This window comes from Apis mellifera, linkage group LG7, assembly GCF_003254395.2.
Source record: "Apis mellifera strain DH4 linkage group LG7, Amel_HAv3.1, whole genome shotgun sequence".
NCBI classification, from domain to species: domain Eukaryota; kingdom Metazoa; phylum Arthropoda; class Insecta; order Hymenoptera; family Apidae; genus Apis; species Apis mellifera.
This window is the reverse complement of record NC_037644.1, coordinates 10639422-10655919: the sequence shown is the minus strand read 5'-3', so window position 1 is coordinate 10655919 and position 16498 is coordinate 10639422. Positions and strand designations below refer to the sequence as shown.

Below are 16498 nucleotides of genomic sequence, written 5' to 3'. Positions count from 1 at the left end.
AATTTAATTATATTAATAATTATCATCTTTATAAATTTTGTCATGTGCATTTTTATAAATTTTTTTATAATTTAAGAATAATGAATAAAAATAAGGAACAAAATAAAATTAGGAACCTAAAATTCATTCTGTATGTATAAGTAGAAAAGAAAACTGGACTAGGTATCATAAGTTCTACTTGAATTATTATATTCTTATAAAAATAATGATATAGTACTCCGGTGATTAATACAGTTCTAATATGCATCTATTATTCAATTTTTCTTTTATAATTTATTTTAAAAAATATTGTTAATATTATTTAAAATATTATTAGAAATAAAATCTTTATCTTATTATCTTTAAAATTATATAATAAAAAATAACCTCGTAAATCTTACAAACACAAATTATGTTAAATATATAAAGATCTTGTTTTATATTTCTATAATTTAAATTAATAAAAAATTGTTTAATATTCTGCATTTTAAATAAATTATAAATATAATAAAACATACATATAATTTCAAAAGATAAATATGTATCCACAATATAGCAGAATTAATATTAATCCTATAGGATATATATATATATACTTTTTTTTCAAAAGATAAATATGTATCCACAATATAGCAGAATTAATATTAATCCTATAGGATATATATATATACTTTTTTTTAAATACAATTTATCAAAATATTTTCTTTTCTACTATACAAAAAGTTAAAATATTGTAAATGTTGAAAATCAATAACTAAACAAAAATGTCATCAAAATGTATTTGATGACATATCATAATCATGTGTGTTTTTTTGTAATGGTTCAATACCCATAGTCCATATTACTGGTGAATCTGTATTGACAGTTACTTCAGAGCAATTATCATATGTATTTGATGTACTTACCAAATCACCAAATTGTAAAGTTGCATTATCTAAGAAATGAAAAATATATTTCTTTTTCATTTATATTAATGTATCATCTAATGTATTATATAATCTTAATTAATACTTAATTGATTAAAACATTTCACTTTCACTATTGATCAATACATACTCAAATTCCATTTTAAACCAGTTGTTATTATGCAATTCACAGGTGCACCAACTGGTAAAAGTCCACACCAGCTATTAGTTTGTATTAAAATTTTAGGAATAATTATGCTATGAAATCCTGGTCTTAAAATCCATGTCATTGAATCACTTGCAATTTGAATCACCTGATTAATAATATAAAATTTCATGATTAAAATAAAATATTTTAAAATAAATTATAATTAAATTAAAGAAACAATTACTTGTACATGTTCAATAAGCGTATCACTTTTATAAAGTGTATTAATATTTCCCATGATATGATCAAATCTTCCTGAGAAGTCTGTGAACACGTATATTCTATTTAGCTGTAAAAAGTAGCTTTCTCATTATTAAATATAATCTATTTGATTTTAATTTTTGTGAAACATTCATTATTACTTTTATATTTTTCATCTTTACATATTGTCCCAATTGGAACAAAGCTTTTGCATAATCTGTATGATCTTGATCAGGTGTTTCAATAACTATTGAACCCATATTTTTCAGTTTTTCAAGAATTATAGGAGAACAACTGTCCATATCACCAGTAATTAAATTTGGCACGTATTCATTATGATTTTCATTTAATAAATCAATACCTTGTTCTTTTAAGTAACATAACCACTTGTATGTCCCACCATCAACAGTAACATTAATTTGAGCTGAATAATATATTATGATATATATATATATATATTGATTAAAATTTATATCCAAAAAATATTGTCATATATATGTAATCTGTATATTTTTTGTTTTTTTATTTTTAAACATAAGGACATACCATTCTTCCAAATTTGAAGTAAAATGTCATCTTTCCAATAAAGTGGACTGTTTAATATAACAACAGCATATTTATAATGTGAATGATGAGTAAATATTTGAACAGGATCCCACATTGTTGTATTCACATTTGAACCACATTGCATGATTAATTTTGATTTATGTTTTTTTAACACTGAAAGAAATATGTATAAAGTTGGGTTAAGTAATACAATAATATAAAATTGTATAATTTTTATTATTTAAGTATTTTCAAATTTAATATTATTGTAAAAAAATTAAACGAAAGTTGGATTGGAAGTCACTATTTTTGTTATATCTTACGTAATAGTTGTTGGACTCTATTCACGATAAAAGTTAGATTCAAAATAGATTTAAAATCAAACATAATTTATAAAAAATTATAATAGATATAAAATAAATATAAAATAATAAATTTTTTTATATAAAAATTCTAATGTATGTTAATTCATTAATATAATGTAAAAACCACGTGTTTTAATCTTATAAAAATTATCTATATAGAACATGCATATATTATAATTTTTAAAAATTTTAATTATATACTTTTTATTTTATAAATAAAAAATTTGTTTAATATAAATAAATGTATTAAAAAAACTAAATTATTAAAAAATAAATTTATTTTATTGAAATATCAATAGAATATTGCATCAATTTAACCGTCATTCAATTCCATCGTATTAGTATGAAACGTTGTATGTATAATTATACAAAAATTATACAATAATTTTGTAAATATTTAATATTTAATATTATTGAAATAAAATATTTCATTGAAATATAAATGTGATGAACATAATAATAAAATTTATTATATTCATTTTTATTATAACCTTATAAAAAATATTAAAAAATTATGACATCTAATAAAATTTGGATTTGGAAGAAGGTTCCTGGTATTATCGATCGTTATAATGATATAATTTATTCACATCCGTTATTATCACCAAGTCAAGATGTTCTTTTATATTTTGGAGGTGACATTCAGGTATATAAAATAATATTTATCATCATGATTTTATTAAATAAAAATATAATGTAAGCATATTTTGATTATAGGATATTCAAGAAAATATGGAACATACAGCTAGCAAAAAATATATAGAATGGAATTTACAAAATACTGCTAAAATACTTAATATAAACTTTCCTAAAAAACATGTGCTATTAATTCGACCATCTAGGTGACATAATAAATTACTTTTTATATAATTTTTAATATTAATAATTTCAATATTATTTTAGAATATATGGAACAATAAGCTCTTTTAATAATTTTGTATTATCAAATGAATATGGTGTGCCATCATTTCTTCCAATATATAATGCTTTAGAACATTTACAAGAATTAATTAAATCTTCTTTAAATCATATTAAAATGTGTGATGCAAACAAGGTATATATATTTAATTATTTTATATATATATATATATATATATGTAAAACTATAATTGAACAAATATACTTGTTGTTTAGGAATTTACTCATTTTAATATTGAAAAATTAAATATAACATTAATGGGCTTTAGTAAAGGCTGTGTTGTTTTAAATCAATTATTACATGAATTTCACTATTACCAAAATAAATCAGAACCTGATATGAATATTAATAATTTCATAAATCTTATTAAAAGTATGTGGTGGTTAGATGGTGGACATGCAGGTTCTAAGGATACATGGATTGTAGATAAGTCTATATTAGAATCTCTTACAAAATTAAGTAATATATTTTATCAAGTTTATCAAATTTTTCTTTAGAGAATTCTTTATTAATTTTAGATTTAAAAAATCTATATATCATTTTAGGAATAGACATTCATGTTCATGTTACACCATATCAAATTAATGATTCTCATCGTCCATGGATTGCTAGAGAAGAAAGTCTTTTTTGTAATATTTTACAAAGTATGAAAATTCCTGTAAAACGGATTTTACATTTTGCAGATAAAAAAAGAAGTTTACAATATCATTTTAATATTCTTAAAGCTATTGGAAGTTATGCACAATAATTTGATATGTATCTTATTTATAATTTTTGATAAAAATATCTTATTTAATAATTAATTAATAATATGAAAATATATAAATTTCTCAAATTTTTGAGAAAATAATATTAGATTAATTATAAATATTTTTTACAATAGAACCTCTATCATTTAAATTAATTATAAAATATTAATCTTCATATATAATTTTATAATTTTTATAAAAAAAATAAAAGAAAATCCAATTGTAAGAAATTTTATTTATATTTACTTTTTTTATATAAATATATAACTTTTTAATTTAATATATGTATATAGTATATATTATATAAATATCAATAATAGAGGTTGAATTGTATGTTTCATATCACATTATACAACATTATGTATTATATTAAAATTTCTAATAACTTAATATTTTAATATTTATGCATAAAAAATATTTCACAATATATTTTTTATTACATAATTTTTTTTATTATATCATCTAATCAGTATTTTTAATAAATTTTTAAGTATTTTTATGATAGTTTAATAACATTTCTATAATTATATAATACAAATAGTACATTTCACAAGATAACTTTGTACATTATAAAACTTAATCTATTCACATATACACATAATAGAGTAGATATAGAAATATTAATTTAGATTTAAAAAATTATAGAAGATTAAAAAAAAATAATTTAAATTAAAAGATCTACATAAAATAAAAATTTTCTATAGATGTTTTAAACATATGTCTATGTTTCTTTATTAACATCTATTTTGACATTTAGTACGATAATAAGTTATACTTCCAGACTCTGAAACAAATAGTTGCTAAATAGAAAAACATAATATTTAATATAATTTATATATATATATATATATTATATTATTGATAATTAATAATTAATGTCTAATATAATGTAAATTATTTAAATGTAAATTATTTAAATTTTATGTAGTTTTTTAATAAATATATTTACCATTATTTAAATGTGATATTTTAATTTCAGCCCATTCATCAGATCCATCGCAACAATCACAATATCCATCATTAACTTTATAAGATGGTATTTTTACTAGGATTTATTAAAGATATTATAAAATTATTAAAAGAAAAATAAACATATAATAAAATGTAAATTATTAAATACCTATAGATTGTGAAGATGAAAGTTCACAATTAAAAACACCATTGTTACATGCATTGGTACCAGGTTCATCACTACCATCCACAGGACAATCACAATAGTTATCGTTAATTTTAATAAAATCTATTTCATCTTTTGATACGATACAAACAAATTTTCCTCGCACATTTGGTAAATATTTTGAAATATCTTGATCACGTGTACCACGTAATGATACAGTTCGACCGTGTTTATCACGAAGTAGTTTTGAATGCAATGGTTCATTCCACTTTGAGTTTATTTTACCAGTAATAATATAATTAGATGTTCGTACAGATCCACTTATTAATTTTCCTACAATCGCTTGATTAAGTTCTTTGAAATAAAATAATTGATGTACAACAAATATAATAGCAGCTATGAAAACACAAATTAATGTATATTTCAATCTTTTCCGCAAAAATCGACGTTTCCAAGAAGTTTCGGTTTTCATATTTATCGATTTTTTATAGTAATTATTTAATATTTTTTAATAATAATTAAATTTTTTTAATAATTAAAGATATTTTTAAATCAATATATTTTTTTCAACAGTACTTTGTTTTTGTAATTGTATAATTTGTTACTCATATTTTATAGTGAACTTAATAAAATATGTATTTTTTAAATGAAAGATCACATCACAAATTATTTATAAATAATTAATAATTCGTTCTATTTTTTTTGAACATAGATAAAATTAACCTATGAAGCTTGTTATACAAATGAAGTTGTCTACAATTATTGAAAGAATTCCAATTATTGAAACAATTTGAATTTGATGAGAAAATTAATAATTTTATAACTAAAAATGTTTTTAGAATCACATATTATATCGATCATTTTTTAACATCAATGTTAGAAATTTTATATATATATATATTTGCGATATAGAAAAAATAATTTATATAAATTTATATATAAAATATATATAGAAATATATATAGATCTTACAAATAAAAATTCGAAACAGACAAATAGACAAATATATTTATAATATATAATAATTAAATCGAATCTATTAAGATTTTTAATAGCTTAAACAAGAAAGACAATAAAGTTAATCAGAAATCGGCGATCTCTTTTGAATTCCTTTTCCCTCGTGAATTTTATAAAACAAATAATAGACAAGAAAAATAAATAATAAATCAAAAACAAAAATAGAGTGAAAAATTGTGAAATCAGTATCTTTATCTTTAGAAGAATGCAAATAAAATTCTATGTATAAGGAAATAGAAGGAAATAGAGATAAGAATTGATCATTAACGCTATTTCTTAAATGTCAAAAACATTTTTCTAAAAATATTCGAGAGATGGCGCTGATGACCTATTTTTATTCTATTTTCTTTTATTATTTGCTGCCTTGTGTATCGAGTTTTATTTCCTCGAATTCAGAAAATGGTATTGATTTCATAATTTTTATTCTTATTTGCAATTCCTGAAGAATTTCAAGTATTTTTTTATTCATTCTATATATTCATAAGATTCACGAAAATTATAAATAAGAAATTAAAATTTCACTATAAGTATATGAAAAAAAAATTAAAATATTAAATTAAAAATAATGAGTATTTATGAATTTTACAGTTTAACAAATAATAATTATTATTATTGATATTAATGAGATTAACAAATATAATGAAAGCTAAAAGTTATTTTAATCTTTTTTTAAGCATACAAGTAATTTTTGTTTTAATGTTAAATTTCACAATTGTAAAAAAAAAATCAATAATTTTAATTTTATAAATGCAAAATTGGACAATGTTTTAATCAATACATATGAAATATAATATACTTAATATTAAATGCTACTCTGATTATAATTTTTATGATAAAATATTGAACTGTTTTGAAAAAGTTTTTGAAATCTATTTTATCATATATTACAATGTAGAAAAAAAATATGTAAAAATTGTTGAATAATTCATAATATATAAACGAATTGTTGCAATACGTTAATATATATTTTTGAAGAGAATAACGCAATTTGTTATTACATTGGTCTTCCCATGCCACGATTCATTGGAGCTTGTGGTCCATTATCTTGACTACTTCTAGGATTTTTTATAGTTTCGTCAACAGATAAAATTAAACATGCTGCTTCAGTTGCTGCTGTTAGAGCATTAATTTTTACAACAGCAGGTTCCCATACATAAGCTAACATGTTATCACCAATATCTTCAGTATTAATATCAACACCATAAGTATGCATGCCTTTATGTTGTTTTTGTCGCAATTTATTTAAAATATTTGTTGCATCAAAGCCAGCATTATCACATAATTGTCTGAAATTATTATTTTCTTATAAAATTTAAATTTGAATAATGAAATAAAAATTAGAAGCAAAAATGTGTACCTTGGTATAACTTCAAGTGCACGAGCTATTGCTCCAATTAAAAGTTGTTCTTTTCCTGCTATCACACGAGAATAATCTCGCAATGTTTTTGATAATTCCATTTCAATAGCTCCACCACCAGCTACATAGGCGTTTGTTTTAAATAATCGTCTTACAACCATTATAGCATCATGCAAAGATCTTTCAGTTTCTTCTAAAAATTGTTCCGCTCCTCCACGCAATATAAATGTACATGTTTTAGCACGTGATCCTTCATAGAAGAAGTTAAATCTAAAAATAATTATTTTGATATAAAATTATTAGTATATAATTTTAATAATAATTTATTAAATTAATAATTATAATTTATTGAATTTAAAATACCTTTCTCCTCCAATTTGCCTTTCCTCAAATGTTTCACATCTACCAAGATCTGAATCTTTAATATCATGTACAGTTGTTAGAATACTTCCACCACATGCTTTCATTGTTCTTTTTAAATCTTCCTCAGGAACTCTACCTGCACAAAACATATCTCGATCTGCGAAATATTGTGTAGCGACATCACCGATTGGTAATTTCGACAATACAACTTGTGCTCCACTTTTATGGATTTTATCAAGTTTATCATATAAAATTTGCCATTCAGCATCAACTATTTTTTGATATTCCGTAACATTATCCACGCGTATTTCAGCATTATCTCTTTCTGCTTTAAGTTCTAATTCTATATTTAATAAAGCAATTTTACAATCTTGATATTTTTTGGGTTGCATTTCAAATCCTGCATAAGAAAATGTTTTCTTAAAAGCTACTCCTTTAACCAATTCTGAATCTTCTAATGCTCCACCAGAAACCTATATAATATATATAATGATGAATAAATTTAATGTAACATCTAATATTTTTATATTAATTTTTAAATAGTGTTAAATAATGTTAATAAATTATATTAATTTTTAAATAACATATCAATACCTTTTTAATACCAATCATATTAAGAGGTAACATTTCATCAAGCATCATAATAGCTTTTACAACCATACGACTAAAAAGCTCTTTTTGTTGATGAATTAATTTTGAACTCATAGATGTAGCTGCACATTCTTCTAGAAGTTCCACTAGTTTTGTTTGATCAGATTTATCTATTTTTACACTCACTGCATTTATTTTATCAATTGCTACTTGAAGTGCTAGACGAAGAGCTTTAATCATAATGCGTGGATGAACTCCTTCCTCAATAAATGGTTTCATTTGCTTTAAAAATTCTCCTGCTAATAAAACTACACTTGTAGTACCATCACCAACCTATAATGTGAAAGATAATTAAAGTATATGAAAAATATTTGTAAGATGAATATAATTTAATATGTTTGAACACTATTGAGATAACTATATATCTTTAAAAATGTTATCAGTCTATAAGTTCTTAATATATTATTCTCTGTAAATTAGTTAGTAATGTTATATTTTAATCACATTACTATTTTTATTTTTTACAGAATTTTTATATTATTTATGAGATATTATGTACCTCTGCATCTTGAGACTTTGCAATATCTACTAAAGTTTTAGCTGCAGGATGAACAATTTCTAGAAGCCTCAAAATGGTGGCACCATCATTTGAGATAGTTGCTTTACCATTTTGATCAACAATAAGTTTATCCATTCCACGAGGACCCAATGTAGTTCTTACAGCATCTACTACTACTTGACAAGCATTTATATTTGATATTAATTGTTGTTTTCCTTGTGCAGCATCTGTGCCTTCTTTAAGTAAAATTATTTGCGGTTGCTATAAAATATATATATATATACATATATATAAATAAACTAGATATTCATTAGTAATAATATTGATAATTATAGTAATAATAATAATGATAATATACTCTCATATATCTTCCCATTTTTATTATTTTATATTTAAATGCACATGTAGTTTTATAATATTATGGCAACAGATATGAAGTCTGTCAAATTTTAAGACAAGTGAATTAAGAATTAATTTTTTTCTTTTGTTATTATATAAAATATTCAATCATATTCATATATTCTATAAATCAATATTTAATAATATTTAAAATTTAAACATTTTATAACACATTAATTATATTGATTTCACATACAATGTGGAAGCCGAAATTAATCGCCATATAAGGTTAGATCAATTCAAATTATAATACGATTTTCATTTTTGTATATATATTTTAATTTATTATTATTCTAAGATCAATAATATATTTGTATATAATTTTTCTTTAATACCGAAAAAAATTACATATTTTATTTATCAAATTAATTTTATAAATTTCTCTTATAACAAAATCGCCAATATAAATTCATATTTTTGAGTAAAAGTTTTATATTTTTATAAAAATTTTATATTCTTTAAAATAAAATATTTAACTTATAACTTACCATTTTTATATTTTGTATTACAATTTTTCAATTTTTTAAATATTTGCTCACTATACTTGAGCAAAGTACTTGAATAACCTGTAAATAGTATTCGAGATGATTCTAGGATACAAGCGTTAAGTATCGTTCACACTTAACGGAAGTAAATCCATCAAAAATAATTGACCAATAAAAATTTGAGATTTAAATTTGTTAACATAATATGTAAGATAACTTGTAATATATTATATGAAATAACTTAAATTTTAATTTTTAAAATAAATAATTATATAAAAATAAAAAATAAATATTATTATTAAAGTTAAAATATAAATTGAGATCTTTAAAAATATAATTATTTTATATATTGTAAATTCAATATTTTCTAAATTAATAAAAAATATAATAATATAAAGAAATTAAATAATCATTTAATATTTAACTTTTATTAATTTTAAATTTTCTATTAAATTATTTTTTTTAAATTTTTATAGAATTTTTATAGAATTTCTTTTAAAATTTGAAAATATTTTTTTAGATATAAATTTTTTTACAATAAATATTTAATAAATATTTGTATAATATTTATTATAAAATTTTCAAGTTTTGAGTAAAAATATTTCACATATTTTAAAATTTATTAACAATTAATATTAATATATGGTGTCTATCTAATAAAAAGATTAATATTAGAAAAATTAGCTATTTAATATAAAATTTTTGTAATATGATGTTGATTAAATAAAAAGATTCTATTTATCTATCAAAAAAAAGATTAATTAACATCGTAATAAATGTTAATTAATATCGTAAAAGAGTAATATAATTTGTGATTTTTCTATATTTATTATAATTATAATTTTATTATAATTAATTTTATTATAATTAATAATTTATTATAATAAAACCAGGATTTATCATTTACCATACATTTATTTTTAAACACTGAAATTGTCTGTTTTATTTTTCGATTGTATACGCTTATTTATATATACATATAGATAATACTACACAATTATCTATTCTGGTGAATAGCTTAAATCTTAAAATTATTCTAGTAGTACTAGAATTAGCTTTCAAACGGGGTGTTCAAGTTTCTAAAATTTTTTTCAATCATTAATTCTGAAAAGTGTATATCTTGTTTTCTAAATTATTTTTAATTTTTAATATATTTAAGTAAGAATATAGAGTTTTATAGAATTTTAGATCAAGATAATTTTATTTTCGAGGTAAAAGAATATACATACATGTATATACATACATATGTATATATTTTAATCTTGCATTACATTCTTTAATATAATTTCACATACTTACCTTTCTGAAATTATTTCGTTCATTTTCATATGATTGATTGTCCAGTATTTTTTTTTTTCTTTTAATATTTGTATTTATATTCGTCGTTATTAATTTTATAAATTTTTTTTATTAATCTACAAATATTAATTTGGAAAAAATTTAAAATGATAAAAAATTCAAGATATGAAGTTAGTGTGAGTTATGAAATATATACATTTCCAAATATGTATAATATATGTATTGTATCATCTTGCATGCTGATTTTATAATTGCACATGCGTAAAATAACATCCACCTGATGCCAATGAAAAATCGATATGTTCGAAATTTTAACGCGAAAAGTTCGACTTTCTATTCTGTCAGTAGTTAATAGTGAAATCTTGAATCTGATGGATCTTGAACAGTAAGTAAACGATCACATATATCGTCAATATATTTATTTTAATGATTTCTAAATCAATTTATTAAACTTATCAAAATATTGTTTGATTTTTATACATTTATAATCGCGCCATTTTTATTGTTCATTATTATTATTTAATATACGTTAAACAAAATCCCAATAATTAGTGGTTATCGTGATTATCAAATTTTGAAGATTATGCATATTTATACAATTTATATAATTTTCAATTAAAAATTTTAAGCTATATTATTATAAATTTTATATATGTTCTTTTATGAATATTTTTTTTTATTGAAAATCAATATTATTAAAAATTTTCTATATGTTTTTTTCAATTATATTTATATTTTTAGTGCTATATGTAATAATATAATTGCAATACATAATAATTAATACAAGTTAAATAAATTCTATATTTTATTGTTAAAAGTGATATAAAAGTAAAATTATAAAAATATATATAAGATAGCAATAAAATTGTATAAGAATAGATAATAAAATATATAATATTATTTAATCTTGTATTAGATTATTACGTAAAACAAATACTTTAAATATTTTTTACGATGAAAACATTAACAGGTTATGTAATATATAAAAATCTGTTATATGACGTAAAAATTAATATTGAAATTTGATCTATTTTTTAATGATCAAAATTATAAGATTTTAATAATATTTTTTTAATTTATTTTTGTAGAGAACAAAAAAATTTCAACTTTTTCATTATAAGCAAGCATGAAACACTTATCGCGTTTATTATTCCAGTGATACCAATCAGAAAATAATAATAAATTCTATAACAAATTTTGTACAAATTGTATTTTAAAAATTATATGAATTGAAAATAAATTAATAAAATATATTATAAAAAAATAACATAATTTTAAATATTCGAAGACTGATAAAAATAATGAAATTTTTAATATATAAAAATATATAAAAATATTTTGTATATTTATAAATATATATAATTAATTATTAATTTAAAGAAAAATATAATCGAAACCAGAATTTAAATTTGTAATGTATATTCAAAGAAATATTTTTATATGTATTTAAAGTTGAAAATAAATGCTAGTAAATATTTATAAATGAAAATTAATTTATGTGATCATTGGATTGCATATATATATATAATATTAATACATAATAATAATAATAATAATAATAATAATAATAATAATAATAATAATAATAATAATAATAATAATAATATGTAATTTTATTATAAAATATTCATATATGAAAATTACCTTAAAATTTAAGGAAAATATCTATAATATATATTTAAAATTATTAGAAGGAAGAGAATAAGAAATTGAGAAATATCAGAAGCAAAATTAATGTTAAATATTGATCGATAAAATTGAAATATCTAATGATAAATGAAATATTTATACTGATTAAAAATTTGAAAAAACTCGATGTAAAAAATTATAAATTATACAAATATATATATATATATATTAATAATAAATTAATTTTTTCAATAAATTTATTGAAAAATGTAACAAATTTTATATTGTTAAGTATATATAATGAAATTTTATATTAATATTTCATAAAAGAAGCTAATAAAAAGATAATTTAGAATTTGATTATGTGTTTTCAATGAAATGATTTATTATGATTTTAAAATAGCATTTATTAATTTTTTTTTAATATTTAGAACTTACATTTTTATGAATGATTTTAGAGTGATAAATGTTGTAAAAATTCTGTTTATTATCTAAACTATATATGATTATTTAACAAGTCCTTTTATCATATATTTTGCAAATACTAATTGATACTTATTAAGTATATAGTATAATTGATACTTAATAAGTATCAATTAGTATTTCTTAAGATTGAATATATAAAATTAATAGCGACGAATAGTGTTAGTTTTTGTCAACAATTTTTCTAAATAATGGAATATATTTTTCATATTTTTTAATATTTTTTACAATTATATTATATAATCAATTTTGAAAAATTGAATTTTGAACATAATTATTACATTTTTATAAATTATTATAAATGCGGAAAAATTAAATAACTTCGAATATTGCATAATATGTATTGTAAATGAGATATATGAAGATATGTGTAATTTGAATCTCCACTTTTGAAATAATTCATACATTTTAATATTATCCAATAATAATTTTTTTATAATATTTTTTAAAAAACGAATTTAACAAATTTTTATTTTGTAACTTAAATAGTCTATATCTATATCATGTTGTAAATTTGTAAAATTCATTTTATTTCATAATATATATATATATTCATAAATAATTTTTCTTTATTTTATAAAAAAAATTTGTCTTCTTTTATAAAAAGAAAAAGTAAACTCGTATTTTACGCTTTGATTTCTGAAGCGAAAATTAATAATATCTATAAATAAATAAATATAATATGCAATGACAATATAGACTAGGCAAGTAAAATAAAACTTAAGAAATACAAATAATTTGCAAATTACGTGGTGGAATGATATTCATTGATAAAATTTATTGATATTGATTGATAAAAATAATCTGCATGTTGAATTAATTTTTAAAAATAAGTTTTGATTGAATATTTTTTATTTCAAATTTAAAATATTCAAATATTTATAAATAAATTGACGAAACTATGAAACAATCAAAAGTATTAACATCCCATTCGTGTGTTTACTTACATTAATATATTTCGTGGAACATTCACGCATCGATCATTTAAAAATTAACCAACTAAATTACTATAAAAATTTTTGAGTTAAATTAATGCACAAAAAGTGCACTTTTATTAGGGCGAGAAGCAAGCATCAATAAGAAACATTTGTAAATCATATTTTGAACAAGAATATTTATTTATTGCACCGGTGTTATTAACCAATTTTAAAAAAATGAAGATTGTTTGGATAATTGGTGGACCAGGATGTGGAAAAGGAACACAGTGCAAACGAATTATTGAAAAATATGGATTTTATCATATAAGCAGTGGTGATCTATTACGGGAAGAAGTTGCCCGTGGTAGTCCTCAAGGTACTTTTCTACAGGAAACAATGTCTAAAGGTTTATTTGTCTCAACGGTAAATTATGCTTTGTAATTAAAATTAAAAGTAATTTAAGGAGAAATTTATACACAGATATTTTTCATGTATATCTATGTTTTACAAAATATTAATACATATATAATTATGTAGAAGAACACATTGATTTTAATGATATTGATATATATTGTCAAGCTTAATTTAGCTTAATAGCTTAGTTTCATCATGAGGATATAATTTTATTCATATAACTTCTTTTTTCTTTCTACATAATCAGATTTTTAATGTATTTTATATATATAAATGATTTTTTTCGTATTTTGTTTAGAAATTTGTATAGAACATGATTATAACATGAAAAAATTAAAAAAAAAACTTTAATCTTTTCAATATTTAAAATGTTTTCTAATATTAGATATTTGAATAAACAAATGATAAAATAAATAAATATCTTTTATGATATCAAGAATATAAATATTTCGATATAAGCTATTTTTAGAAAATATATGAAAATAAATTTTAAGAATTGTTTCTATTTTATTTTACTTTAGATTTATTTTCATTTTATTTTAAATTAAATTATTAATTTTTTAAATTAATATTTTAAATTTTTCAAAACTTATATATATCATTTAATTAATGATATAATTATAATATAGTTATGTATATGTATTAATAAATATTTATTGTACGTATATTTTTTATATTAAAATATTTTTTATAATAAACGAATAAATCTTATTTTTTATTAGGATATTGTATTGGATCTGATAAAAGAACGAATGCAAAAAGTTAAACAAGAAAAAATGACAAACACTGGATTTCTTATTGACGGATATCCCCGTGAATTGGGTCAAGGTCTTCTTTTTGAAAAAAACGTAAGCATTAACACAATCAATTATAAAATATATTTATTAATAAACAATTCCTGAAAGAAATATTATTAAAGTTTTATTTATATTGAAAATAATTTGAATAAATATTAAAAAGAATATTGCAAATTAATATCATATCGAAATAAGATTTATATTTATTTCATATGCAATTAAAATCTTTTTTTTTATTTTTCTTCTTTGGAACTATAATAATATAATAATATAAATATCCATATCTATATTATATATTTCATAATGTACATGGTATATAACATGTACATGTATATAATACATAAAAGCAAAAACTGGGAAATTGATAATACTAAAAAATAATACTAAAAAAAACTTTACATGTTTAATCAATTTAGGTGTGTCCTGTTGATTTAATCATTTTCTTTGATGCCTCAAGTGAAATATTAGAGAAGAGATTATTAGGACGTGCAGAAGTCTTAAAAAGAGCTGATGATAATCAAGAAACAATCAAAAATAGAATCAAACTATTTAATATGAACAGACATGCAGAAATTATTGAACATTATAAAGACAAAGTTGTAAAGGTAAATATTTGTATATTAATTTTCTATTTATAAATGATTTCTTATTTACATGAATACATAGAATAGAATAATAAATTAATTGAAAACTATTTTATTTAGATTGATGCTAATGGCAATGAGGATGAAATATTTGATGAAGTTGTAAAAGTAATTAATACTTTATTAAATGAATCTTAAATCATGTCAAATATAAATGTAGATTTTCACTTAAATCATCTAATCATTTAAAATTATACTAATCACTTTTTGTGAAGTTCTATAATGAATGATTCTATGATTTTGATATATTAAAATGATTAAATCCAGAGATTTAATTGGTATAAATATTTATAAAAAATTTATTTTAACAAAGTCTAACAAATTCTAATATATAATTAATGTAATAATGATGTATATTATGTTATGTCTAAAATATTGAATCTGTTATTAATAATATATTATAAACAATATATGCATCTATTTATTGAAAATCATTATAATTCAATACCATTACTTCAAGCTATCTGTTGAAAAGATTTTCATATTTTCCATATTTTTTAAAATATTTATCTAAGAAAATTAAAAATAATAAAATAAGAGATATATTTCTTGTTT

The 16498-nt window shown here is 19.5% G+C and overlaps 4 protein-coding genes across 4 annotated transcripts; 2 read left to right on the top strand and 2 right to left on the bottom strand.

Annotated features, from left to right (window-relative positions):
• Positions 1–657: 657 nt before the first annotated feature.
• Positions 658–5520, bottom strand: LOC727520. The gene is made up of 7 exons (XM_026441981.1): positions 4993–5520; positions 4822–4917; positions 1840–2013; positions 1455–1717; positions 1277–1381; positions 1036–1198; positions 658–913 (listed from the first exon to the last, which is right to left on the bottom strand). The coding sequence occupies exons 1-7, from the start codon at positions 5459–5461 to the stop codon at positions 750–752; spliced, it is 1434 nt and encodes a 477-aa protein (XP_026297766.1). The 5' UTR covers positions 5462–5520; the 3' UTR covers positions 658–749.
• On the top strand, positions 2642–3928 carry LOC551702 (UPF0565 protein C2orf69 homolog). The gene is made up of 5 exons (XM_624091.6): positions 2642–2850; positions 2922–3046; positions 3108–3258; positions 3339–3582; positions 3669–3928. Exons 1-5 carry the CDS (start codon positions 2719–2721, stop codon positions 3869–3871), a joined length of 855 nt encoding a protein of 284 aa, XP_624094.3. The 5' UTR covers positions 2642–2718; the 3' UTR covers positions 3872–3928.
• A 1202-nt stretch (positions 5521–6722) lies between the features above and the next one.
• On the bottom strand, positions 6723–9907 carry LOC550694 (T-complex protein 1 subunit eta). Its single transcript, XM_006565467.3, has 6 exons — positions 9764–9907; positions 8877–9137; positions 8321–8650; positions 7727–8199; positions 7364–7633; positions 6723–7292 (listed from the first exon to the last, which is right to left on the bottom strand). Exons 1-6 carry the CDS (start codon positions 9764–9766, stop codon positions 7001–7003), a joined length of 1629 nt encoding a protein of 542 aa, XP_006565530.1. The 5' UTR covers positions 9767–9907; the 3' UTR covers positions 6723–7000.
• An 892-nt stretch (positions 9908–10799) lies between these two features.
• On the top strand, positions 10800–16362 carry Adk1 (adenylate kinase 1). Its single transcript, NM_001170972.1, has 5 exons — positions 10800–10971; positions 14230–14511; positions 15225–15350; positions 15716–15904; positions 16004–16362. The coding sequence occupies exons 2-5, from the start codon at positions 14326–14328 to the stop codon at positions 16079–16081; spliced, it is 579 nt and encodes a 192-aa protein (NP_001164443.1). The 5' UTR covers positions 10800–10971; positions 14230–14325; the 3' UTR covers positions 16082–16362.
• The last annotated feature ends 136 nt before the right edge of the window (positions 16363–16498 follow it).

What these genes read in the sequence shown, in the direction of transcription:
- LOC551702 (XM_624091.6), top strand. Translation starts at nt 2,719, where the DNA reads ATGACATCTAATAAAATTTGGATTTGGAAGAAGGTTCCTGGTATTATC. An exon ending in AAATGTGTGATGCAAACAAG is followed by an intron (nt 3,259 to 3,338) that starts GTATATATATTT and finishes CTTGTTGTTTAG; the next exon opens with GAATTTACTCATTTTAATAT. An exon ending in AGAATCTCTTACAAAATTAA is followed by an intron (nt 3,583 to 3,668) that starts GTAATATATTTT and finishes ATATCATTTTAG; the next exon opens with GAATAGACATTCATGTTCAT.
- Adk1 (NM_001170972.1), top strand. Translation starts at nt 14,326, where the DNA reads ATGAAGATTGTTTGGATAATTGGTGGACCAGGATGTGGAAAAGGAACA. An exon ending in AAGGTTTATTTGTCTCAACG is followed by an intron (nt 14,512 to 15,224) that starts GTAAATTATGCT and finishes ATTTTTTATTAG; the next exon opens with GATATTGTATTGGATCTGAT. An exon ending in GTCTTCTTTTTGAAAAAAAC is followed by an intron (nt 15,351 to 15,715) that starts GTAAGCATTAAC and finishes TAATCAATTTAG; the next exon opens with GTGTGTCCTGTTGATTTAAT.
- LOC550694 (XM_006565467.3), bottom strand. An exon ending in CAAAGTCTCAAGATGCAGAG is followed by an intron (nt 8,651 to 8,876) that starts GTACATAATATC and finishes TTCACATTATAG; the next exon opens with GTTGGTGATGGTACTACAAG. An exon ending in ATATGATTGGTATTAAAAAG is followed by an intron (nt 8,200 to 8,320) that starts GTATTGATATGT and finishes TATATTATATAG; the next exon opens with GTTTCTGGTGGAGCATTAGA.
- LOC727520 (XM_026441981.1), bottom strand. Translation starts at nt 5,461, where the DNA reads ATGAAAACCGAAACTTCTTGGAAACGTCGATTTTTGCGGAAAAGATTG. An exon ending in CGCTTATTGAACATGTACAA is followed by an intron (nt 1,199 to 1,276) that starts GTAATTGTTTCT and finishes ATTATTAATCAG; the next exon opens with GTGATTCAAATTGCAAGTGA. An exon ending in TGGTTTAAAATGGAATTTGA is followed by an intron (nt 914 to 1,035) that starts GTATGTATTGAT and finishes TTCATTTCTTAG; the next exon opens with ATAATGCAACTTTACAATTT.